Raw genomic sequence first — 27,851 nt, 5'->3', positions numbered from 1 at the left:
GAACCACAAAATGCTGACTAATAACACAACACACCAATGAATGAGTCAATTACTTGAGTTTTGCAGTCTTAGTGGTTGTCTTATTTTATTTACAGGAAAATACATTTTCACATTGATGTAAATGAACACTCAGTGCACATCCTCACATGCAGAATGAACAACAGTACCAGAACAGGTGGGCTTAATTAAAACATTTAGTCTGTTTTCTCACCATAAAAATGTCAAAATGAGACTAGAAAAGAGGGGAGACAATGCCTCTTATTGTCTGTCAGTCCCATGTCTTTCTTGACTGAAACAGCATCACTAGGCCTATAGCACAATACAGACCCCATTCACATAACATAAATTAGTCTAATAAAATAATGACACAACACATGCATTAGTTACAAGAGGTACCATTAAATTAGATTAAATTAAATTGAAAAAAAATTAAATTAACCATTTTGCAAATCTAACATAAATTGTCACAGTTGCCAAAATTGAATGAATTGCCTATGACAAAGTAAAATGTTATGATACACGTCAAATACATTACATTCGGATGTTCCACTTATTAAAAAAATGACAAAATAATTGTATCCATGAATTGTTAGTAAGTAAAAGTGTGGTGGGAACATACTAGAGTAGGCATAACTTAACAGTTGCAATTTTATAGAATATCAAAAGTATACTTGATTTTGTTTGACTTTGATCCATAGTATTGGTTAGATAGCTAACTCACGGTCACGTATACATGTTTTCATGTATAGATTCAAGCATCACCTCTTGATTCTACTCATTCCATACTATTCTCAGTCACTTTAAGACACTGTTTCATCCAGTAGTATACTATAGATACTTCCTATCAACAGGGCTGAGCAACACAGATAATTTTTTTTATTTTTTACAGTACAGTCAAATCAGGTTTTACTATGTCAGGTGTCCATTTCAAGACACAAAGTATTTAGTTAGAATCCCAAAGAATGAGGAGAAGCCTGAATATGTAGGTTATTTTCAGGCTTATAACCTATTTATAACAGTAGTTATACCCAAGTATATTACAAAAGTCCAATACTTTACTTCCATGAACTAACTAACTATACATGGTGCAAGTTATTTTATTTATCCTCCCACAATGCTCTCTGTTTAGCAATGATTGAAAGAGACAGTTCAAATATAATGTGATTGAGGCATCACTCACACTCACCCATTCCATGCAAAGGCAAATATAAGTACCATATTAACATTACAATATATAGTTTACATATTTATAACTTACATACATTCTTTTCCATGTCACTTCTCTTTAAGACAGTTTAGTCTGAGATGTAGTGGTAAAAATATAGTAGTTGCACTTGTTCTACACTTGTATGTGTACAACAAGTGTAAATATTCTGCCATTGCAGTTACTGATTTCATTCTGTGACACTGATGTTGTTAGTCAGGGTATAAGCCAAACAAATAACCAAGCACTACTATGTGCCACCCAATCAGTATACTCAGTGTTTGTAGGTATTACTGATTGAAAATACAGTATAGGGCAGGAATCATCAACTAGATTCAGTCACTGATTTTTTTCTTGAACGGCTGGTCAGGGAGGCCGAAAATAATTACAAATAATTTGAAGTCTGCAAATTGACGGCAAGAAGCCCAAACATATATAATATTTGACTTTAACGTAATAATTTTAAACCTTGCTTACATCTGTATTCGATCACATATATCTCTCTATTATGCTTGGGAATACTTTGACATTTCCAAAATGTAAATCACTAGGAGCTGATTTGCTGGTGTTTTTAGTCTTTTATGTCAAACAATAAAAAATAAAAATACACTTTTTTTGCTCTTGGGGGGGCCAAATAAAATCACCTGCGGGCCAAATTCGGTCCACAGACCGCCAGTTGGAGAACCCTGGTATAGGTGATGCACTAACACAGCCAGGCTATAAGGCTACAGTACTAGAAGGACTGGTCTTGGATTTGACATATAGTAACCTCAGCAGAGCTGACAGCTTTGTTTAGCAGAAGATTTACTGTACATACACAGGTTTGAACAGAGGCAGCATTATCAAACTCTAAAATGCATACATTAAAAATAAATTTTATGACATTATCAAAAAAAGAAACAACAAAGTTCACAGTATACAGTCTGAGATAAGTCGCTGATAACAAATATGAATTGCTGAACTAGATTGATTTTAGTGTGGGTGGATATAACAAGGTAACAGTTAATTGTACTCAGCAACCAAGTAAACCGTACTGAACCACAACGGAAAACAACAGCGGTTATCGTAGAACACAATGTAAACCTCTTGCTGAAGATGTGACATATTTCTTATAGGGGTGAAGATTGCAGACCGAGACGACACAAAACATCCTGTTCCACAGATATTACCTGTGACAGTGAGGAGGGCTTTGCCAGGTGATCTGTGTGTGTGCGTTAGCGTTCTTGTGCGTGCGTTTGTGTGAGCGAGCCCAGTCCAATTCCTGCTGTGCTCTGCTGGAGACAAGACAGGATGCCTTGAAATCCATTGTATTTGTTCAGTTAACCAGAAGCCTATTGCAACAGACCAACAGCTGTCACTTATGCACTAATGTCCAATAATAGCTCCTAAGATAACCATCTCTTAGCCACTAACAAAGGCAAATCAGGCATGCGGTCAAAGTAGTGCACTATATCGGTCTAGGGAAGGGTGTTATTTAAAATGCAGAGCCAGATAACTTGAAAGCTACTGAGGTATTTTGAATATATTACTATACTGCAGTTCTGAGGAGAAAACCTGTGAAAAACACATTCAGTCATGTAATAAGGAAGATGTCCTTATGACATAACCCAGCGCCAGTGGCTGAGATAACAGAAGGGGACACTCATTTATTGTACTTTAAATTTGACCAGCTGGGCAACCTTTAAAACTGTATGCTTATTAGCCTAACCTTAATGAATCACTTCATATGATTGTAAAAACTCGGATGATCCATTGTTTGATATCATCCAATTACCTTTCTAGTATTTTTTTATATAAAGATGTGCTCAACCAAAGTGAGTCAAGGTTAAATAAAAACATTTGTAGACATCATTGGACAGGTAAAGGCGCAACGCTCGCTCGCCATAATTAAAACAACGTTTTATTGGACCAGTTTTTAAAGACTGACGTAGGAGGCGATTAAATGCCGAAACGTCAATCTTTTAAACTTGTCTCATAAAACAACGCATTTTTTTTATGGAAAGCTTTGAGCCTTTTCCTGTACATAGTAGTTTTTTATTAACACAAACAAATCGACACAATAAAATAAGGAAAATACCGTCTCACAAAAAAAACATAAGCCTACTACTTCACTTGATAACTACAACGGCAATAACAATTTACATTTCCTCAACTTGAGTAAAGTGCTAAAAATGAACAATATTTTTACTTCATTGTTCAAGCAAATAAAATGTGAGTCTCAGCTTGTCAGAGATTTTAAGTCTCAACTATTCCAGCGATGAAAACATCTATAAAACAACATGGTTGAGGAATTCTTCAAATTCAACCCCAACACTGGAAACGTATGGGAATATGCGGTCGGTGTGCGTTGAAACAAAGAAAAATAATACTTTGACTTTCCTGAACATCCATCTCGCTCTTTCTTTAATTCTTCTTCTTTCAGTCCTTTGCTGCGTCGGCTGTTTTGAGGACTGAGTCCTCTCCCAGGATCTTACAGAGTTCGTTGAGTCTGTGTTGCATCTTGGGTATTCCTGCAAGTGAGGATTCGAGGCGCTGTTTCTCCTCGGTCAGGGAGAGACGAGTAGCGGTGTCCAGCTGCTCGAACCTCCATCCTCCCTCACCATCAAACTGTAACAGGTGAGTGTGGTACTTCCTGTCGGTATGAAAAGTGGAGCAAGAATATGGGTTAAGGATGGGATTATTTCATGGTTGCGCTAGGTTTCTCATTTTAATTCATTCATTATCCAGTCCAAGCACAACATTATTTCCAAATAGTATACAATTGTCGTTGGCCTTATGGTTGTGTTATGTTATGAAACATTGTTGCAGTGTTAATGATGGTGCATGTCTTCTGTTCTATTGTGGTTGCAGTTATGTTGTGATTATTTTGTGCTGTGCCCAGCCTTGTAGTGTCATGTCATGTTGTGTAAAATGTCATAGGGTTATTAAGTGACTGCTAAGGTTAAACAAGCAACTAAATAGCAGCAGCAATCTCCTGAGAGGAACAGACTTGCACAATATTGTGGTAGTACTGTTTGTGTTTGCGCTGCAATCATGTTTAATGCCTGAGGCTAACTCAGAGAAAATACAGAACAGAGTACTGCTGACGTGACAACTAGTGGTGCATTTGCTTGTAGCGTATTAGTTGTTTTGCATTGTTTTTTTTTTACATTTCCTTTTTAATTTTTTCTACAGGTTTCTATACAATTTTCCTTTAAAACTGTTCTACAGTGTTCAGTACAGAATCTGTGTGCTTCAAGACAAAAAGCGGCTTAAATATTACACATTGAAGAAACTATCTGACTAGTCTTGCTTGCCATACTCATGGTGCTCTGCCTAAGTATCGGGGAGACACAGCGGCTGTCGGAAGAGACACGATGACTGCATTTACACAGGCAGCCCAATTCTGATATTTTTTCACAAATTGGTCTTTTGACCAATCGGATCAGCTCTGAAAAATATCTGACATGAAAAGATCTGATGTGATTGGTCAAAATACCAATTAGTGGAGAAAATATCAGAATTGGGCTGGACAGACTGGTCCAGATATGATATATATCTCTTACCAGAGGGAAGGCCTGTGGGTGATTGACAGTAATGATATCCCAGCATCCTTTGCAGCCTGGAATATTTTTCCCTCCACGTCAATGCTGACAGCACTGGTGCACTCATCCAACAGGGCATACTTTGGCCTGACACACAAGAAAATGGAATTTAGTCATTTATAACTCTCTAATGAACAATGAATTAAATCAACTAGCCACCATTCAATCAGCTATCAAACAAGAGAGGAATATGGGCTATTCAATCAACAGCACCTCTAAATATCTACTATTATGTTTTTCCAACAGGGTATAAGAAGGCCTAAGATGGCAGGCCAAGTCTCACCTGTTGTAGAACATGCGAGCCATGCCCATCCTCTGTTTCTCTCCCCCAGACAACACATCCTTCCAGTCCATCTCTGCATCCCAACCTACACACAGACAAACAGACACACATCACAGTCAGCTAATATCGGAAGTACTGTCATTGACTACAGTTTATTCTCCATTGGAATAAGTAGGTTAAACACTACACAAAGAACAACGCAAAGGGTTTAAATTGTGTGTAACCGTGGTACCAACTGTGGTGAAAGTTCAAAGTTCAAGAATATTCAATAGGAGAAATAAACAAACACGCTCACAATCAAAGCAAATTGTATTTGTCAAATGCGCCGAATACAACAGGTGTAGGTAGACCTTACAGTGAAATGCTTACTTACAAGCCCTAACCAACAATGCAGTAATTTTTTATTTATTACAAAAACACCAACAACAAAAAATCAGAATAAGAAATAAAAGTAACAAATAATTAAAGATAGAGCTGATTGTTGGAGAATAACAGGACCACTGGTCTCCAATTAAACTACACTCTACATTTCCTTAATAAAACCAATGATATAGAGAGGGATAGACTGATGCCACTAGAAAAATACAGAAATAACTTATTGAGTGGTCAAATGCACTACAGACAGCGCATAGTATGATAAGAGATACAAAAACGTTTTGAGGAAGGATGTGTTAGCGGAACTAAGACGGCCCCATTCAGTACATGTCTGTTGTTGTTAGGGAATCCCCATGGAAACCATATCATTCATCCCAAGGGTAAATGGCTTAAAAATAGGTCACTGGGAGTTTTGTCAGGCTTCAGCTACCTCTTTTCAAAGTGAACCTGTTACTACGCCTTCAGACCCACGCAACCTTTTTTCTTCCAGGCTGACTCAGATCGTATTTCCTTCACTGCCCCTCCCCGGGTTCTTACCGCCCTCGCGGGTCACTATCTGGTTGAGGTTAACGATGTCCAGTATGACCTCTAGGTCCTTGTCTCTGTAGCCTCGGTCATGCATGTCCTTTAGAGAGTCTGGGTAGATCACCTGGTCTCTCAGGGTTCCAATGGACATGTACGGCCTGGGGAGAGAGAGAGGGAGGGGGGAGACACAACATTTAGGTAAAAACGTTTGTGTGTGTGTGTGTGTCATGTTTCACCATTCCAGTAAAGCCGTCTAAACACCTGGAAGATCTGGTAAATGTTTTACGACTCTAAGGTCTGGTTTCTCTCGCTCACTCTCCATGAAGAGTCTAGAGGGTAAGGTTAGCTATTGCTTATTTTGAATAAATTTAACTGTGTGTGTGTATGTGTGTGTGTGTGTGTGTTTTTATTTTACTATCCTTGTGGGTACCAGAAGTCCTCACAAGGATAGTAAAACAAAGGAAAATTCTGACAAGTGGGGACATTTGCCGGTCCACACAAGGAAAAATGCTATTTTAGGCTTAGGGGTTAGGTTTAGGGTTACAATTAGGGTTAGAATTAAGGTTGGGGATAGGGTTAGGGGTTAACGGTTAGGAGTTAGGGTTTAGTATAGTTTTAGGGTTAGGGGTTAAGGTTAGGCTTAGGGTAAGTTTAGGGTTATGGGGAGGTTAAGGTTAGGGTTTGATTTAGGTTTAGGGGTAAGGGAAGATGGGAATTTGGATGGGATTCAATTATTTGGCCGCCACAAGGATAGCAATACAAATCTGTGAGTGAGTGTGTGTCACGTTTCAGGATAATTGAAAAGACGTCAAACACCTGGGAGATCTGGTAAATATTTCACAACTCTAAGGTCTGGTTTCTCTCTCTCTCTCTCACTCTCCATGGAGATTCAGTTACTGAGTCTAGAGGGTAAGTATCCCTACTGCTGATTTTCAATACCTTTCACTGTGTGTATAGAGTGTGTGTGTGTGCATTCATACAGAATATTCATCCGTGCATGCCTGTGTGTGTGCCTCTATGCAAGCTTACATGTACAAATGTAGGATCTTAATTTGAGCAAGTTTGCTACAGCAGGAAAATAATCCTGCAGCAACAGGAAATGTGAATTATTATGTGGATTATAATTAATGGACATTTTTTGTAGGAGTTGATACATTTTTCGTTAGGGAAAATCAAGTCTGATATTTTAAAGTGGTAATTACAAACTTTAGAAGCTTTTTTCAAAACCTTGAATTCCCTACAAGTTTGCATTTCCTGCCGTGCAGGAAAATTCTCAGCAACAAAAGAGTGATCAAATGAAGATCCTACATCATGGGTACATGTGTGTCAGAGTCAGTACATGTGTGGGCATAAGGATGTGTGTGACAGTGACAACCACTGACCTTTGTGGTATGTAGAACATGTGTTGTGGGGAGGGTTTGTGCAGCAGCCCCCCATAGACAGGCCACAGCCCACTGAGGATCCTGAACAGAGAACTCTTCCCACAGCCGTTAGGACCTGTGATCAACAGGTGCATACCTTCCTCCACCTGCAAGAAACAGCATTCACACACACACGTTATAGCCTTGGAGTACTGAATAGTCTCATCACAGCTGATGTGTCGAACAACCCATGACAAGAGTTTGGAAAAGCCAGACTAGTCTGAATCACTTGATTCTATGTAGTCCCTACATATTTTTTTGACATGGTTTATGTTGAGTATTAGGAAGCCATACCTTCCTTATTTTATACCGTGCAATTTAGTGTGTGTGTATGTGTGTGTGTGTGTGTACGTGTGATTATTACATGTGTGCTTCCTGGCCAGGGTTCACTTCAAAAATAAATTCAAATTTTAAAGTGAGCTAACTTCCCGGTAACACAACAAAGAACAAAAGCATGTACAACCCTATCCTGGGGGAAGATGGCTAGAGAGTTAGGCAAATATAGTGACACATCACTATATTTGTGTGTCACACATCAACATTTAGTAGGATGCTGAGCAGGATCTTCAGTAGGACACACTTTCACAACACTCTGGAAATCGAAAACAAAAATCTGTTTTCTTATTGGATGAGTTCAGATATGACTTAATTCGATTTTTTTTACTTAATTTGAAAACGTTTCATCACCACTGAACATCGCCCAGGATTTTGCTGTGATATTTCTCACCTTGAAGTTGAGACTGGAGACCACTATGTCTCCATTGGGAGTGATGATAGGGACACTCTCACACACGATGCCATTGTCCACATCGATGACTCTTCCTGCAGAAGACCGACACAAAAAACAAAGGAGAAATCAGTCATTGTATGTCGATCAATAATTCATACGATCAGTTCAGTCAACGAGAGTACATGTGGCTGCCAGAAAAATGTGGGGCAGCATTTAAAAAGTGTGAGAAAGTGTAAAAAAAAAAGTGCAGCTGTAGATACTGAGGATGTAGCCAACTGACTAACTAGCTGTGTTAGTGACGAGTATGTCTAGATGCACACATTCACCATTAGTATTAGCCTATCGGTTAGAGCGTTGGGCTAACCGAAATGTGGCTAGTTTGAATACCGGGCTGACATGGTAAAAAAAAATCTGTCGATGTACATATCAGGTGTACGTGAAAATAAAACAAAACATATCATCAATATCATTTGACCAAGACGGTCGGAAAAAACAGCAATAAAGATACACTGCACAGGATTAGCTTACGCTGTGTCCCAAATTGCATCCTACTCCCTTTATAGTGCTCTACTTTTGACAAAGGCCCATAGGTCTCTGGTCAAAAGTCAGTGTTTCCTATGAGCATTCTTTTCAGAAGCGGTGGCAAAGTTAGCGTGGGGGGCGGGGACGTCTGTGACAAGGTCACTTCTGGTGACTTTTGAAAAGAACATTCTACTCCAAAATGAAAGAATACATGATTATGTTGACACCATCTGAAATATAATTTTCCCTTTAAAAACATTATAACCTGTAGCCTGAAATGAATAGGCTGAGGCTTGGGATGGCCCATCTGCATTTACAGTCCCCATTCAGTACTTTGTTGAAGCACCTTTGGCGAATACAGACTCAAGTCTTCTTGGGTATGACGCTACAAGCTTGGCACACCTGTATTTGGGGAGTTTTTCCCATTCTTCTCTGCAGATCCTCTGTCAGGTTGGATGGGGAGCGTCGCTACACAGCCATTTTCAGCTCTCTCCAGAGATGTTTAATCGGGTTCCAGTCCGGGCTCTGGCTGGGCCAATCAAGGACATTCAGAGACTAGTTCCGAAGCCACTCCTACATTGTCTTGGCTGTGTGCTTAGGGTCGTTGTCCTGTTGGAAGGTGAACCTTCACCCCAGTCTGAGGTTCTGATTGCTCTGGAGCAGGTTTACATCAAGGACATCTCTGTACTTTGCTACATTCACCTTTTCCTCGATCCTGATTAGTCTCCCAGTCCCTGCCGCTGAAAGACATCCCCACAGCATGATGCTGCCACCACCATGCTTCACCGTAGGGATGATGCCAGGTTTCCTACAGACGTGGCGCTTAGCATTCAGGCCAAATAGTTCAATCTTGGTTTCAACAGTCCAGAGAATCTTGTTTCTGATGGTCTGAGAGTCCTTTAGGTGCCGTTTGGCAAACTTCAAGCAGGCTGTCATGTGCCATTTACTGAAGAGTGGCTTCCGTCTTGCCACTCTACCATAAAGGCATGATTGGTGGAGTGCTGCAGAGATGGTTGCCTTTCTGGAAGGTTCTGCCATCTCAACAGAGGAACTCTGTCAGAGAGACCATTAGGGTTGCAAAGGGTCGGAAACTTTCCAGTAAATTTCCAGAATGTTTCTGGAAATTTTCCATGGGAAGTAAAGCCTGGGAATTTTGGGAATTTTGATTAAATTCATCAAAAAAGTTAGCTTATAACAGTGAACCTTTTTTGAGGGATACACATAAGGCATTTCTAGGTCTTGTGGCATATTTTGGTTATCCCCAATTCAATGGAATTGCAACCCTCTGCATGCACAGTGCATTCTTTTATCAAATGTGCAGTGCACTCTTCCATCACATGTACAGCTGATTCTCAATATCTTGCACACTAATGAGATGCTATTGAGCCCACACTACTATACGGTCTGCCGATATGGACAGCCCCATCAAGAGGATCCTACTGGATGATGTATTTTGGGAGAGTGGTAAGCAGCCTGAAACACCTTGAACCTATAGCAGTAGCCATTGCACGGATTGAGGAAGACAATGCAATCCTGTCTGATGTTCAGACTCTGCTTGCAGATGTGAGAGAAGAAATCCATACTGCCCTGCCCACTTCACTGTTGCTCCATGCAGAGGAAACTGCAGTTCTAAAATACATCAAAAAGCATGTAGACTTCTTCCTGGAGCCCATACATGCCACAGCGTACATGTTTGACCCCAAGTATGCTGGCAAGAGCATTCTGTCTGGTGCAGAAATTAACAAGGCCTATGGTGTCATCACTACCTTGTCTCGCCATCTTGGCATTGATGAGGGCAAGTTTATTGGCAATCTGGCGAAGTACACTTCCAAGCAAGAGCTTTGGGATGGAGATGCAATATGGCAGTCGTGCCAACATATCTCATCAGCCACCTGGTGGAAGGGACTTTGTGGACCGAAGGCTCTTTCCCCTGTTGCCTCCATCATCCTCCAAAACCCACCAACATCAGCCACCTAAGAGCGCAACTGGTCCTTGTTTGGGAACACACACACCAAAGCACGCAACAGGCTGACCAATACAAGGGTTGAAAAATTGGTGGCCACCCGGACACATTTTGGGCTTTTTGCGCCTGACAACGAGCCTTAACAAGGTTGGAAAGTGACAGTGAAGATGAGGCCTCAGAGTCTGATTTTCAAGAGGTGGACATTGAGGAGGTCCAGGGAGAAGACAAGGAAGCCTGACAGGAAGACAACCAAAGTTTAAGTTTCTAGACAATCATTTTACAAATGTTTTTGGGAGATGTGATGGGTCATTGGGGATCATTCAATATTCCCTTACTTTGTTGTTCAGTGAAATCATCTCATGTGAAGAGTCAACTCATTTAATTAAAGTTCAATTCGTAACTAAATCGTTTTTTAAATTTCTATTGGAAGGGATTGAATCATTTGCAATTACTTCTACTTATGATACGGTAAAGTGTTTATGTTTCTGTCTCCATATGATAATGGTAAATATATCCAATGCAAAAAACATCTAGATTTAAATGCATTAATATTAACTTGCATATATTTCCATAAATTCCAATATATTCCCATATATTCCCGTTAATTCTCACGGAAAGTTTCCACCTCTGAATATTCCCCAAAATGTGCAACCCTAGTGACCATCGGGTTCTTGGTCACCTCCCTGACCAAGGCCCTTCTCCCCCGAATGCTCAGTTTGGCCAGGCGGCCAGCTCGAGGAAGAGTCTTGGTGGTTCCAAACTTCTTCCGTTTAAGAATGATGGAGGCCACTGTGTTCCTGGGGACCTTCAACGCTGCTGAAATGTTTTGGTACCCTTACCCAGATTTGTGCCTCAACACAATCCTGTCTTGGAGCTCTACAAACAATTCCTTCAACATCATGGCTTGGTTTTTGCTCTGACATGTACTGTCAACTGCGGGATCTTATATAGACAGGTGAGTGCCTTTCCAAATCATATCCAATCAACTGAATTTACCACAGGTGGACTCCAATCAAGTTGAAGGAACATCTCAAGGATGATCAATGTGAACAGGATAAACCTGAGCTCAATTTCGAGTCTCTTAGCAAAGGGTCTGAATACTTGTGTAAATAAGGTATTTCTGTTTTTATTTTTAATACATTTGCAAACATTTCTCAAACCTTGTTGTAGCTTTGTCATTACGGGGTATTGATGAGGAAAACATTTCTTTAATACATTTTAGAATAAGGCTGTAACGTAACAAAGTTGGGAAAAAGTCAATGGGTCTGAATACTTTCCGAACGTACTGTACCTAATTGAAACCCCCCAAAAGACTGAATGCATAAAGTGATACAAATATATGTTGTAACTTGTCACTCCAGGCGACTGAACATTTTAGAGGCCCTCCTCCTGGCCGCAGAGAACAAATGTAGCTGTTTTAAAATTCTACACATTCTGTCATGGGACGGAGAGAAAACATTTAAGTTTTAAAGCGAATTTCCTGCAATTTTATACATTTTGCCATGTGGCTGAGAGAAAATGTGCCGATTGGAGCAAATTTCCTGCAATTCTACACACTTATACATTGTTCTTATGCCATCTGAATGACTCAAACATTCTAACAAAATAATGCCATGCAATTTTGGGAATTTTAGATTCTGCCTGACTGTCTAGCTTTAATTTGGTGATTGTCAGTTCTCAAAGATGACCATATTTAATTTTTAATATATAGATCCGTTATCTTTTATACATACTTTCTCCGTTTTAGTCATTTAACTTTACACTGAAAACGTTTTACAATGGCGATTTCTTTTTTATATACGCTGAATATAAAAAAATATCGGCACGGCATGAAGCTGGTTGAGAGAATGCCAAGAGTGTGCAAAGATGTCATCAAGGCAAAGGGTTGGTACTTAAAAAAATCTCAAATATAAAATACATTTTGATATATTTCATAGTTTTGATGTCTTCCCTATTATTCTACAATGTAGAAAATAGTACAAATAAATAAAAACCCTTGAATGAGTAGGTGTGCCCAAACCTTTGACTGGTACTGTATACATACAGTTGAAGACGGAAGTTTACATACACTTAGGTTGGAGTCATTAAAACTCATTTTTCAACCACTCCACAAATTTCTTGTTAATAAACTATAGTTTTGGTTCATCCTTGGGAGTAATTTCCAAATGCCTGAAGGTACCACGTTCATCTGTACAAACAATAGTACGCAAGTATAAACACCATGGGACCACGCAGCCGCCATACCGCTCAGGAAGGAGACGCGTTCTGCCTCCTAGAGATGAACAAACTTTGGTGCGAAAAGTGCAAATCAATCCCAGAACAACAGCAAAGGACCTTGTGAAGATACTGGAGGAAACAGGTACAAAGTATCTACAGTGCCTTGCGAAAGAATTCAGCCCCCTTGAACTTTGCGACCTTTTGCCACATTTCAGGCTTCAAACATAAAGATATAAAACTGTATTTTTTTGTGAAGAATCAACAACAAGTGGGACACAATCATGAAGTGGAACGACATTTATTGGATATTTCAAACTTTTTTAACAAATCAAAAACTGAAAAATTGGGCGTGCAAAATTATTCAGCCCCCTTAAGTTAATACTTTGTAGCGCCACCTTTTGCTGCGATTACAGCTGTAAGTCGCTTGGGGTATGTCTCTATCAGTTTTGCACATCAAGAGACTGACATTTTTTCCCATTCCTCCTTGCAAAACAGCTTGAGCTCAGTGAGGTTGGATGGAGAGCATTTGTGAACAGCAGTTTTCAGTTCTTTCCACAGATTCTCGATTGGATTCAGGTCTGGACTTTGACTTGGCCATTCTAACACCTGGATATGTTTATTTTTGAACCATTCCATTGTAGATTTTGCTTTATGTTTTGGATCATTGTCTTGTTGGAAGACAAATCTCCGTCCCAGTCTCAGGTCTTTTGCAGACTCCATCAGATTTTCTTCCAGAATGGTCCTGTATTTGGCTCCATCCATCTTCCCATCAATTTTAACCATCTTCCCTGTCCCTGCTGAAGAAAAGCAGGCCCAAACCATGATGCTGCCACCACCATGTTTGACAGTGGGGATGGTGTGTTCAGCTGTGTTGCTTTTACGCCAAACATAACGTTTTGCATTGTTGCCAAAAAGTTCCATTTTGGTTTCATCTGACCAGAGCACCTTCTTCCACATGTTTGGTGTGTCTCCCAGGTGGCTTGTGGCAAACTTTAAACAACACTTTTTATGGATATCTTTAAGAAATGGCTTTCTTCTTGCCACTCTTCCATAAAGGCCAGATTTGTGCAATATACGACTGATTGTTGTCCTATGGACAGAGTCTCCCACCTCAGCTGTAGATCTCTGCAGTTCATCCAGAGTGATCATGGGCCTCTTGGCTGCATCTCTGATCAGTCTTCTCCTTGTATGAGCTGAAAGTTTAGAGGGACGGCCAGGTCTTGGTAGATTTGCAGTGGTCTGATACTCCTTCCATTTCAATATTATCGCTTGCACAGTGCTCCTTGGCATGTTTAAAGATTGGGAAAGCTTTTTGTATCCAAATCCGGCTTTAAACTTCTTCACAACAGTATCTCGGACCTGCCTGGTGTGTTCCTTGTTCTTCATGATGCTCTCTGCGCTTTTAACTGACCTCTGAGACTATCACAGTGCAGGTGCATTTATACGGAGACTTGATTACACACAGGTGGATTGTATTTATCATCATTAGTCATTTAGGTCAACATTGGATCATTCAGAGATCCTCACTGAACTTCTGGAGAGAGTTTGCTGCACTGAAAGTAAAGGGGCTGAATAATTTTGCACGCCCAATTTTTCAGTGTTTGATTTGTTAAAAAAGTTTGAAATATCCAATAAATGTCGTTCCACTTCATGATTGTGTCCCAATTGTTGTTGATTCTTCACAAAAAAATACAGTTTTATATCTTTATGTTTGAAGCCTGAAATGTGGCAAAAGGTCGCAAAGTTCAAGGGGGCCGAATACTTTCGCAAGGCACTGTATATCCACAGTAAAATGAGTCCTTATCGACATAACCTGAAAGGCCGCTCAGCAAGGAAGAAGCCACTGCTCCAAAACCACAATAAAAAAGCCAGACTACGGTTTGCAACTGCAAAGTACAAAGATCGTACTTTTTGGAGAAATGTCTGATGAAACAAAAATAGAACTGTTTGGTCATAATGACCATCGTTATGTTTGGAGGGAAAAGGGGGAGGCTTGCAAATGAAGCAACATTGGAGCAACATCTCATAACATCAGTCAGGAAGTTAAAGCTTGGTCGCAATGACCCCAAGCATATTTCCAAAAGTTGTGGCAAAATGGCTTAAGGACAACAAAGTCAAGGTATTGGAGTGGCCATCACAAAGTCTTGACCTCAATCCAATAAAAATGTTGTGGGCAGAACTGAAAAAGCGTGTACGGGCAAGGATTGCCTACAAACCTGACTCAGTTACACCAGCTCTTTCAGGAGGAATGGGACAAAATTCACCCAACTTATTGTGGGAAGCTTGTGGAAGGCTACCCGAAACGTTTGACCCAAGTTAAACAATTTATAGGCAATGCTACCAAATACTAATTGAGTGTATGTAAACTTCTGACCCATTGGGAATGTGATGAAAGAAATACAAGCTGAAATAAATAATTCTCTCTACTATTATTCTGACATTTCACATTCTTACAATAAAGTGGGGATCCTAACTGACCTAAGACAGGGAAATCTTACTAGGATTAAAGGTCAGGAATTGTGGAAAAACTGAGTTTAAATGTATTTGGCTAAGGTGTATGTAAACTTCTGACTTCAACTATCTATATATATATGCAGCAACGATTTAGAAGCGGTGGCCTGCCACTGGTAAATGAATATGGAGAAACACTGAAAGTAGTGCACTATATAGGGAATAGGGTGCCATTTGGGGCGGACTCTATGTCTCTCTGTAACCTTTAAAAAAATATGTTGATTTAACGTATACTGTAATTGTAAGGCAACAAGATGCAATAGGATTGTGAGTTTGCTCAACAAAATAGCATTAAAGTTGATTCAACGTACAATTGTAAGGCAACAAGCTGCAGTTGGATAGTGAGTTTGCTCAACATTTGTGCATATACAGTGAGCTCCAAAAGTATAGGGACAGTAACTTTTTCGTTGTTGTTTTGGCTCTGTATTCCAGCACTTTGGATATGAAATTATACAATGACTATGAGGTTAAAGTGACTGTCAGCCTTAATTTAAGGGTATTTTCATCCATATCGGGTGAACCGTTTTAGAAATTACGGCACTTTTGTACATTGCCGCCCCCCACATTTTAGGGAACCAAATGTGTTGGGACAAAATCAACTAAATGTGTATTAAAGTATTTGATCCAGTATTACTACCACGCAACGACTACATCAATCTTGTGACTACAAATTTGTTGGATGCATTTGCTGTTTATTTTGGTTTCAGATTATTTTGTGCCCAATAGAAATGAATGGTAAATAATGTATTGTGTCATTTTGGAGTCACTTTTATTGTAAATAAGAATAGATTGTGTTTCTGAACACTTCTTCATTCATGTGGATGCTATCGTGATTACAGAATATCCTGAATGAATCGTGAATAATGACGTTACAGATGCACAATTATCATTGAGGCTGGTAACCCTACTGGCTCTCTCACTGCATGCAGCTCGGGGATTCGAACCGGCAACCTTTCGGTTACCAGGCTACCGGCCCGCCTCTCTAACCCAGATGCTACCACCAACCCCTGTAGTAAAGTGGTATACTATGGTATAGTTGTGTACTGAATAGGGAATAGCATGACATTTAAGTGTCTCAGAATGTGTATGTGTATCCTACTGGACAAATGTGTACTAAATGATTAACATCTCAGACAGTCTACCTTTGATTTCCAAAGGCCCATCGATGTGCATCTCTGGCCTGGCCACGTTCTTCTTCTCTCCTGTTCCCGTGGTAGATGTGGACGAGCGCTTGTACATGCCCCTCTGCACCTCGCCAAACACCAGGAACATGTTGTAGACGCGCGTTGTGTAGCCTGCCAGCTCTGTGACCTATTACAGACAACCAGAAAGGTCAAAGGTCATTCGTTGAGGTAAATAACACGGGAGTCAGACTGAACAGAAAGGGGTCAGTTAGGTCATCTTACCCAACAGAGTTCCCTACCATTGCCCAAAAGTAGATGCTTACAAAGAAGAGCAGTGTGTGTGTCTTTGGGAAAACACTTACATTAATGCACGTGAACTACGGGAGCAGCCAGCAGCAGAGCTTAGTGTATAGCAGTGTATTGCAGTGTGCACTGAAAATCTGGTCAGGATAACAGTACAAGGTGAAGGGACATTATTTGATCAGATGATGCAAAAGCCCTCTGTATAATTTATGCAACTCATTTTCACTCATAGCTTAATATGACTCTAAACAATGGCTGTTTTTGTTTTTTAATAGCTGCTTGTATCTGTGTTTAGGGAACACACAGTACTGATGATGGCCCGGGGCCTTCCTACAGATAACATAGCCTGTATAATGGGACGGCTGTACACTCTTAGAAAAAAGGATTCTAGAAGGGTTCTGCAGCTGTCCCCATAGGAGAACCCTTTTCAGTTCCAGGTAAAAACCCTTTTGGGTTCCATGTACAACCCTCAGTGGAAAGGGTTCTATTTTTTTTTTATAATCATTTTTTTACCTTTATTTAACTAGGCAAGTCAGTTGAGAACAAATTCTTATTTACAATGACGGCCTTCCCTGGCCAAACCCAGACGACGCCCTATGGGACTCCCAATCACGTCCGGATGTGATACAGCCTGGATGACTGTGACCCAAAAGGGTTTTACCTGGAACCAACAGTGGTTCTTCAAAAGGTTATCCCATGGGAACAGCCGAAGAAGCGTTTTTTTTTGTTCTAGATAGCACCTTTTTCTCTAAGAGTGTAGTGTCAACAGGAACAACCTGTTCTCACAAGAGCAACCATCTCTCACACTTGGGGATGGAGAGAGATAGTGACAAACTGTAGCCTAGAGACAGAAACAATTCCAGTCATGGAATCGTCTCCTTATAGGGTACTGCTAGAGGGAACTCCCTGAAAACAACCTAAACAGACTAGAAATAGGCCTACAGTATATGATCATTACTGAGATTATCTAGCCATTACAGATTGCATAGACACAAACAGATTGCCTAGACATTACAGAGGATGCACAGTCTACAGTGCTGCATGCCGACAAAAATCGAATCAGTCATACATACGTGATGTAACTGATTTGCATGCAAAACCTCAAACATTTCAAGGAGATCTCTTCCAAGTTAGTTAGGGTGCTGTTGGATTGGTAATGAGGAGCTGAACCCAGCCAGACAGGCTACATGGGTTGTGGCAGGCAGCCTCTGGGGCTGGCTGGCTGTGTTAACTCTCTCCTGGGAGAGAGGGCTACTAGGAGTAGTCTTCCCTGGTGGAGGATTATAATTATAAACCAGATGGAGGTTTATTCACAGCTAGGCAAAGCCAGCAGAGTGGCACAGGGGGAAAGCCTTAAAGTGACAGCACTTGAACAATATTCAATCTTATTCAAATCTGTACACCCCCAGGAAGAATATGACATTTTTTTAAATAAAAAAACCAAACATTTTCTGACAAGCGAGAATTTTTACGTTTTCATAAACTCATAGAATGTTTGGGAATGATGTAGTAAGGCATTTTTGACATTTCTAAAGCCATATAGAGTGGGAAAGCGGCCGTGCGTTTGGACAATTAAGATGCTGGAGTAATTAAAACAGAATAAACACATCTGTCCTGTCCAGGACCGGAGTCTACGCAGACCTGCGCGCCATAGCCAATCAGAGCTACAGTAGGCCTATATACAAACAAGCCATTTGCCACATGGGCCTGACGATCATTCACTTTGAACTGGACTGTGTGTTTACAGGCAGTAGCAACAGCGCAACTTTAGATCATTAGAAATCATTCGACAAAAGCCACTAAATACACCTGAATGGATTTCTGCAAATACCGTATGTAAATACCACTGGATTCTTACATTTGGGAACTTTAAAATCCTATTGATCAAACAACCATGAAATGGTAGCCTTCGTATGCCTATGCGCATCAACAAGATCAACAACTAATGCTAGCCAGAGTGGGAGGAGCTAAAATCTAATGAGGGAACATTATATAAACCCTTTCAAACTTTTTCAGTGGCCATCAAAATTGCACTGATAAACGATGGGGAATAGTAGCTTGCTCGTCCTCCTGCAGCTGGCCTGCCAATGCATGCTTGTCCCAACCCACATATTGATAACTGAATGGGAACTTGCCTGCCTGCCCGCCCATTTTATCAATGCCAAATACATTTGATTGACAACTAAGGGATGTGCTGACTGTGGATAACATTCATCCAAGTTCAGCATAGCTAGCTAGCGAGTCATCTATGCACTTAATTAGCGAATGGAGGACACGTTTCCCTTGCTTCATTTTCATGCCAGCCAGGTCGGCTACACTCCTGTTGTAAAGATAAACAATGTGCTTAATATTAGGAAAGTTGAGAAATAAATATAGTAGGCCCAGTCTATAGAATGCTGATGGGATCCTCCTCTTTTTAATAGTGGCCATCCCTTTGTTTTCTCGCGCAATTGCATAGCCTATAGAACCACCTGGTGGTTTACTCAATAAATTACTAGTAGTTTATAAATAGAGTGTATGACTATCTTTCTTTAGATGTATTGGTGTAGATGGTGTAGGCTATAATACATGGATTTCTTAGACTTTTTAAAATGCAGACGCTCCAAAGATATGCATCAGTGGCTTGTAGGTGTCACGCTGGTATAAAGGAGACAGGCGCAGCGACACACAATAGGGTTTTTTAATACACCTAAAACAAACACGTATACAAAAACACTGGGCTGTACCCAAACAAAAGAGCGAGGGTAAACCTTGTTGACCGACACGGGACGATACCCGTAATACACAATATATATAGCACGCAGCATAACAGCTGCACCAACCGCATAGGTACTCACACCACCAACAAACATGGCAACAACAACCGACAATATATAACATACTAATCAGGAGAAATGGAAACCAGGGGTGTGTAATCAGACAAGACAGTCCGGGGTTGATGATAATAAATCCCGTTCAGTGAAGCCGCCTTTGTGACGTAGATCTCCGGAACTGGTGAACAGAATGAGCATCAGTACCGGGGGGGGGGGGGGGATTTGTGACAGTAGGCTTTGTGTGTGCAAGCCAGAAGATGCTAAATGTGTTTATGTGAATTAACGGTCAATTACCGTGAGACCGGCAGTTATTTGCGGCGGACAAAATGTCATGACCGCCACAGTCTCAGGCTGTGTTCAGACAGTGTGCTGTGACAGCAGCAGTAGCGTAATGTGTACTACCTGTGTCTGTCTGAATGTTTGTGCCCCTGCAGCATAACATACCATACTATTACATAACCTATTGGGGTGTGTGGCCCTGTTCAGACACTGCGATAGGCTAGCTGCAGGGTGAGCTGCAGTGAGTGAATATTACCTCAGGAATGTATCTCTGGCAGGCACTGCCTGCCTCTTAGGGTGCCACAGCAACACACAACAACAATCCCTGTATGCACATACTTGTTGGGTGACATCCAAAAAAAACAGCCTAATTATCACATTCTGTCCTTTTTCATACTCTGTGTGTTCTCCACACTGTATGGGATATGACTAAAAGTAGCCTAAACTTCAGCAGGAAGTGTGATACTGTAGATCCAAGACAGAGACAGCGGTCTGATTTGCAAGGCAAAGGATTACAAAAACCAGTCTGACACCAACAATACTCAATTCCTCTTATTGAAAGGTCAACCCTCCCCCACAGAGTGAACCAGTGCACATTTTCTTGTGCATCGTCCCTTTTCTCACATCCATGTAATACCGTAGATATAACTGTCATATTCACAAATATTGAAGCGAGCATATGACAACCAACACAGACTACGTTCAATCAGCACTGTGATGGGGGACATAAAATGTTCTTTTGGGCCAAATTCTGGTAACTCATAAATAAATCACTGCTAAAAATATGTATGCATGAATAGACATCATCATTCTGGGATTAAAATAAGGGATTACGTCCCTATGATTTAATGAATGAGCACGGCCCTTCTTTGGTACTGCTTCATGTTGGTCTGCAACCTTGACAGACAGTTTGAAAGTCCTCTTGTCATGAGTGGGTCTAGTGGCTCACTCTAACACTGTCCTATCACTCTATAATGCCACTTGAATGTAAGAGGAGACGAGACAGGAGAGAGAGAGAGAGAGAGAAAGAGAAGAGAAGGAGGGAGAGAGAGAAGAGAGGACAGAGAAGACTGAGACGTCACCTCTTTGTAGGAGGACATGATTCTCTCAATGGCGTCAGCTCCAGAGGCCAGGAGATTGCGTGCGGTGGTGAAAGCCTCTGTCCTCTCGCTCACCAGCACCTGAGTCTGACCGTCGGCGGTTTCTGTGAGAGGGGAAATTAAGGTGAGACACTATGAGATGACATACTGGGCCCCTAGCCCCTTGGCTTTCTGATCAGTGAACTCCTAGGGGGCATGGCCTAAGGAAGGGCCTAGGAACTAGGGAAAGGGGCTAAAGACTGAAATGAAACAGATCCATTCTGTGGTTAGACCAGCAAGACTGTAATGACGGCTCGTTTTTTGTGACCAAAAACCAAGCAGTTGCCATATTATCAGTGTGCATGACACTAATTGGGGTGGAGAACACAGAAGGTTGGTGGCTCCTTAATTGCGGGGCGGCAAGGTAGCCTAGTGGTTAGAGCTCCGTTCCAGCCATTACTATGAGCTGTCCTCCCGTCAGCAACCTCCACTGGTGGAGACAACAGTAGCATTCAGTTAGTTAGCAGCTAACAGGATAATAGGGACAATAGGATGAATATACCCTAATCAGCACAACACAACAAAGTTATTGGTTCCTGTGGGTTAACACATGCTGATCAGCTACTACTGTACAGTTGAAGTCGGAAGCTTACATAGCCGAATACATTTAAACTCAGTTTTTCACAATTCCTGACATTTAATCCTAGTAAAAATGTATGTCTTAGGTCAGTTAGGATCACCACTTTATTTTTAAGAATGTGAAATGTCAGAATAATAGTAGAGAGAATTATTTCTTTCATATTTTATTTCTTTCATCACATTCCCAGTGGGTCAGAAGTTTACATACACTCAATTAGTAGTTGGTAGCATTGCCTATAAATTGTTTAACTTGGGTCAAACGGTTCGGGTAGCCTTCCACAAGCTTCCCACAAAAAGTTGGGTGAATTTTGGCCCATTCCTCCTGACAGAGCTGGTGTAACTGAGTCAGGTTTGTAGGCAATCCTTGCTCATACACGCTTTTTCAGAACGTCCCACAAATATTCTATAGGATTGAGGTCAGGGCTTTCTGATGGCCACTCCAATACCTTGACTTTGTTGTCCTTAAGCCATTTTGCCACAACTTTTGAAAATATGCTTGGGGTCATTGTCCATTTGGACGACACATTTGCGACCAAGCTTTAACTTCCTGACTGATGTCTTGAGATGTTGCTCCAATATATCCACATCATTTTCCAGCCTCATGATGCCATCTATTTTGTGAAGTGCACCAGTCCCTCCTGCAGCAAAGCACCCCCAAAACATGATGCTGCCACCGCCATGCTTCACAGTTGGGATGGTGTTCTTCGGCTTGCAAGCCTCCCCCTTTTTCTTCCAAACATAACAATGGTCATTATGGCCAAACAGTTTTATTTACGTTTCATCAGACCAGAGGACATTTCTCCAAAAAGTACGATCATTGTCCCCATGTGCAGTTGAAAACCGTAGTCTGTTTTTTTATGGCGGTTTTAGAGCAGTGGCTTCTTCCTTGATGAGTGGCCTTTCAGGTTATGTCAATATATGACTTGTTTTACTGTGGATATAGATACTTTTGTACCCGTTTCCTCCAGCATCTTCACACAGTCCTTTGCTGTTGTTCTGGGATTTATTTGCACTTTCCGTACCAAAGTACTTTAATCTCTAGGAGACAGAACGCATCTCCTTCCTGAGCGGTATGACGGCTGCATGGCCCATGGTGTTTATACTTGCGTACTATTGTTTTTACAGATGAACATGGTACCTTCAGGCATTTGGAAATTGCTCCCAAGGATGAACCAGACTTGTGGAGGTCTACAATTGTTTTTCTGAGGTCATGGCTGATTTCTATTGATTTTCCCATGATATCAAGCAAAGAGGCACTGAGTTTGAAGGTAGGCCTTGAAATACATTCACAGGTACACCTCCAATTGACTCAAATGATGTCAATTAGCCTATCAGAAGCTTCTAAAGCCATGACATAATTTTCTGGAATTTTCCAAGCTGTTTAAAGGCACAGTCAACTTAGTGTGTGTAAACGTCTTACCCACTGGAATTGTGATACAGTGAATTATAAGTTAAATAATCTGACGACACAACAGTGGTAGGCTTGATTACCAACAACGACGAGACGGCCTACAGGGAGGAGGTGAGGGCCCTCGGAGTGTGGTGTCAGGAAAATAACCTCACACTCAACGTCAACAAAACTAAGGAGATGATTGTGGACTTCAGGAAACAGCAGAGGGAACACCCCCCTATCCACATCGATGGAACAGTAGTGGAGAGGGTAGCAAGTTTTAAGTTCCTCGGCATACACATCACAGACAATCTGAATTGGTCCACTCACACAGACAGCATTGTGAAGAAGGCGCAGCAGCGCCTCTTCAACCTCAGGAGGCTGAAGAAATTCGGCTTGTCACCAAAAGCACTCACAAACTTCTACAGATGCACAATCGAGAGCATCCTGGCGGGCTGTATCACCGCCTGGTACGGCAACTGCTCCGCCCTCAACCGTAAGGCTCTCCAGAGGGTAGTGAGGTCTGCACAACGCATCACCGGGGGCAAACTACCTGCCCTCCAGGACACCTACACCACCCGATGTCACAGGAAGGCCATAAAGATCATCAAGGACATCAACCACCCGAGCCACTGCCTGTTCACCCCGCTATCATCCAGAAGGCGAGGTCAGTACAGGTGCATCAAAGCTGGGACCGAGAGACTGAAAAACAGCTTCTATCTCAAGGCCATCAAACTGTTAAACAGCCACCACTAACATTGAGTGGCTGCTGCCAACACACTGACACTGACTCAACTCCAGCCACTTTAATAATGGGAATTGATGGGAAATGATGTAAATATATCACTAGCCACTTTAAACAATGCTACCTTATATAATGTTACTTACCCTACATTATTCATCTCATATGCATACGTATATACTGTACTCTATACCATCGACTGTATCCTTATGTAATACATGTATCACTAGCCACTTTAACTATGCCACTTTGTTTACATACTCATCTCATATGTATATACTGTACTCGATACCATCTACTGTATCTTGCCTATGCTGCTCTGTACCATCACTCATTCATATATCCTTATGTACATATTCTTTATCCCCTTACACTGTGTACAAGACAGTAGTTTTGGAATTGTTAGTTAGATTACTTGTTGGTTATTACTGCATTGTCGGAACTAGAAGCACAAACATTTCGCTACATTCACATTAACATCTGCTAACCATGTGTATGTGGCAAATAACATTTGATTTGATTTGATTTGAATTGTTGGAAAAATGACTTGTGTCATGCACAAAGTAGATGTCCTAACAGACTTGCCAAAACTATAGTTCGTTAACAAGAAATTTGTGGAGTGGTGTAAAAACGAGTTTTAATGACTCCAACCTAAGTGTATGTAAACTTCCGACTTCAACTGTATGTGGCATACGCAAATTAAGAGGGACTGTTTTTTGGGGCTTTGTGAGATTAGCACAACATTACCTAAATAGAATCAAATGTCAGTCGGTTCAAATGAAGGACAGAATAGGCTACCTACTGGTATGCAGAAACAGAGATAAACCATTACAACTATTCCCATTACAACTAACTACTCGAAAACAAGAGGGTTTAGAAGAAAACAAGATGATGTCGCGATGACCATTACCGCTGTCAGCGAAGCCAGTAGCTGTGATGATGGGCACAGCCACCATGACCAGTCCACAGCTACTCCACATGTACTTCATGAGGAACTGCTCTATCATGATGTACCACAGACGCTTGGACAGGATCAAGTTCATCTGCTCCGCCAGGGCCCGGTAGCACTTCTGCAGCTGACGCATCTCCACCTGACACACACAGGACAGACAGACACAAACAGGCAGTTTACATTGCAGTCACACAAGTACCTAGCATACACAGTATAGCACATTTACAACAAATGTACTACAATAGTTTTCACATTACATTCACATTGCATTTTTGTTATTTTGCTCTTGGAGACAGTCTTATCAAAAACAAGTGCATATAAGGAGGCTGTCAATCAAATGTTTGAAAATCACTTTTGGGAATTGGATATGATGTCATGGGTGTGCATTGGATCCAACTCAAAGGGATCCAACCCATGGGTATTTCTATTGTAATAAATACATAGTGACTATGCATGCAAAATCCTCCATGCATCCTTCCTCCTATACCTTGTGGCCCCTGTAGAAGGCTATCTCCTCTGCATTGGCAATGATCCTGGAATGCACATAGCGCAAATGGCCTTTCCTGTGGGCCTCTTCAGCTACTAGTTTTCCGAATTTCGGCGAGCAGGCCCTCAGAACCTTGGCCGTGCAAAACACCACCAACCCAGCCAGCAGGGTCGGCCCGCTGGCGTTGGCCCCCCTGGACCGGGCCGTCTGGATGAGGGTGTAGGAGGTGAGTATCACATCCAAGATGGGCTTAGTGAGGTTCGAGTAGAGATGCGCCACGGATTGGGAAAACATCATTACGTCCTCGGTAAGAGACTGGTCCGGGTTGGTCAGTCTCCCGTCCATGTTGCTAACTTTGTAGTAGGTCTGGTCTGTGAAATAGGTGGTATAGGCATGGTCTACTAGCCGTGTGCGGAAGGCGAGAGCCAGCTTGCATTCCAGGTAGCGGATTACGCTGTTCACGAATGTGGCCGGGATAGCAATAAGGAGCCATTTCATCAGCTGGATGATGAAGCTTCGTGGTTCTTTTTCAACGATTGTTTTCACAATCTTGCCATCCAAGCCTGCGACATAGATAGACAGAAACGTCCGGGAAATCAACGCGACCGAATGCAGAGACAGCAATCCAAGCTCTTTGGAGACAAGCTTTGGAAAGAGAATTTTAATGAGTTCAAGTATCTGCTTAAAAAATTCAGCGTTTACACCAGGTGACTTTTTATGACTCAGTGCATCTGTTTGTGATTTCACCGTCGAGCCATTTTCTTCTCCTTTAGACCCCCTCCTATTCTTGCATTCTTTCCGTTTCACGAATTGTCTGCAGACGATGGGGTACAGGGTTTTCAACCCATAGGCAGCGGCCGCGAGAAAGATAGCTCGCTTCGCTGCAGTCGCCCGGTCCCATTTCACTCTGGACGCCGCATCAAGTATATTGGACATCTTTCCCCTACAAAGCGATCAAAGAGCTAGTCTTCTTTGATGTTATTCCGCTCTACATCCACCGGGAGTTAGTATCATGATGGAAAAACAATCTACCTCATACAATGGTGCGATGTTTCAGCTAGAAAACTCAACCGCTAGCTACGTTCCAGTATTTCCGTCATTTGGTTTGGCAGTGTTTTATTTGGGCAACACCCCGGAAAGACACGATCCGTTGTGAGTGACATATTCAAATGAGGTCCTACTGTACGTTTTACTGTACATACTGTATCGTGACTATTTGCCCAGCATCTGTGTATAGTACACTTAATAAACTAATGTCATAATTGAAACAATAATAATGTTATTTTGTTATAGAGTGTTATAACATGGTTACTACCAACGTCTCTCTCATATCTGAGAGGGGCATAGTAGCTACGTCATTTACGTCATTTATTTGACGTCTGTTGGCTTGGCTCCAGCATCTTTGTGTCACGCGCTGTACCTGTCAACTCAACTGAAGCATCATTATAATCGGCTACTTCATGAGAAAGTTTCACTAGTAGCTAGCTAGCTATGTTTCATAAAAACTCAACAACGGTCACCTCTTTTATACTGCTAGATACATTCAAAAGTGCTGATAAAATACATGGCCTAATAGAGTTAATTTTTTCTGTCTGATTTTACTGGACAAAATGAATTGGGTCGGTGGTTCAAGGTAAGTTTGACAGCTAGCTAGCTAACGTTAGCTTGCTAAACTAACGTTAGCACTTTTACATATGTGCTTTTTGACAGTCTGGGTGGAACGAGTTTTAGAAAACCTTGTTAGCAAATATTCAACATTAACTTTCTCTTTCTTTGACAAATAACATTAGAACTGTAACATAACTGTTACTATTTAACAAAAGTATTCTACTGACCCCCTTTAAAAAAAACATTATATTGACCCCCTTTTAAATAGCAATTTTAACTTGATTTTCCATTATAAATATTCAGGAACCGGTTTATGATGAGAAATTACATGAAAAAGCAGAGGGTAAGTTAAACCCACAGTGGCCTTAAATAAGGTCCCATATTGTATACATTATAATGCAGTATACACTACCTTTCAAAATTTTAGAGTCACTTAGAAACAGACGCCTCTCAAGTTGTCAACTGGCAGCTTCATTAAATAGTAACTTACTCGCAAATTACCAGCGTGAAGATGCTGATTACCAACTCCGGGATGCTGGCCTTCTAGGCAGAGTTCCTCAGTCCAGTGTCTGTGTTCTTTTGCCCATCTTAATCTTTTATTTTTATTGGCCAGTCTGATATATGGCTTTTTCTTTGCAACTCTGCCTAGAAGGCCAGCATCCCGGAGTTGCCTCTTCACTGTTGACGTTGAGACAGGTGTTTTATGGGTGCCATTTAATGAAGCTGCCAGTTGAAATCATGACTTGTGAGCTTTCTGTTTCTCAAACTAGACACTCTAATGTACTTGTCCTCTTGCTCAGTTGTGCACCGGGGCCTCCCACTCCTCTTTCTATTCTGGTTAGAGCCAGTTTGCGCTGTTCTGTGATGGGAGTAGTACACAGCGTTGTACGAGATCTTCAGTTTCTTGGCAATTTCTCGCATGCAATAGCCTTCATTTCTCAGAACAAGAGTAGACTGATGAGTTTCAGAAGAAAGTTATTTGTTTCTGGCCATTTTGAGCCTGTAATCAAACCCACAAATGCTGATGCTCCAGATATTAAACTAGTCTAAAGAAGGCCAGTTTTATTGCTTCTTTAATGAGCACAACATTTTTCAGCTGT

At 41.2% G+C, this 27,851-nt stretch overlaps 1 protein-coding gene across 1 annotated transcript; it reads right to left on the bottom strand.

Annotated features, from left to right (window-relative positions):
* Nucleotides 1–58: 58 nt before the first annotated feature.
* Nucleotides 59–26,482, bottom strand: abcd2 (ATP binding cassette subfamily D member 2). Its single transcript, XM_021577566.3, has 10 exons — nt 25,144–26,482; nt 24,615–24,795; nt 20,937–21,058; nt 16,478–16,646; nt 8,120–8,214; nt 7,354–7,499; nt 5,984–6,129; nt 5,072–5,156; nt 4,750–4,875; nt 59–3,836 (listed from the first exon to the last, which is right to left on the bottom strand). Exons 1-10 carry the CDS (start codon nt 26,077–26,079, stop codon nt 3,623–3,625), a joined length of 2,220 nt encoding a protein of 739 aa, XP_021433241.2. The 5' UTR covers nt 26,080–26,482; the 3' UTR covers nt 59–3,622.
* Nucleotides 26,483–27,851: the final 1,369 nt, after the last annotated feature.

This window comes from Oncorhynchus mykiss, chromosome 21, assembly GCF_057628025.1.
Source record: "Oncorhynchus mykiss isolate SJ-2025 chromosome 21, ASM5762802v1, whole genome shotgun sequence".
Lineage (NCBI taxonomy): Eukaryota > Metazoa > Chordata > Actinopteri > Salmoniformes > Salmonidae > Oncorhynchus > Oncorhynchus mykiss.
Note: the sequence above shows the minus strand (reverse complement) of the source record. Positions and strands in the feature narration are given on the sequence as shown.

Coding starts and splice junctions, on each gene's coding strand:
- abcd2 (XM_021577566.3), bottom strand. CDS start 26,079: ATGTCCAATATACTTGATGCGGCGTCCAGAGTGAAATGGGACCGGGCG. Junction 24,796..25,143: donor CCTTCTACAGGGGCCACAAG/GTATAGGAGGAA, acceptor TGTGTGTGTCAG/GTGGAGATGCGTCAGCTGCA. Junction 6,130..7,353: donor ATGTTCTACATACCACAAAG/GTCAGTGGTTGT, acceptor CTCTCTCCCCAG/GCCGTACATGTCCATTGGAA.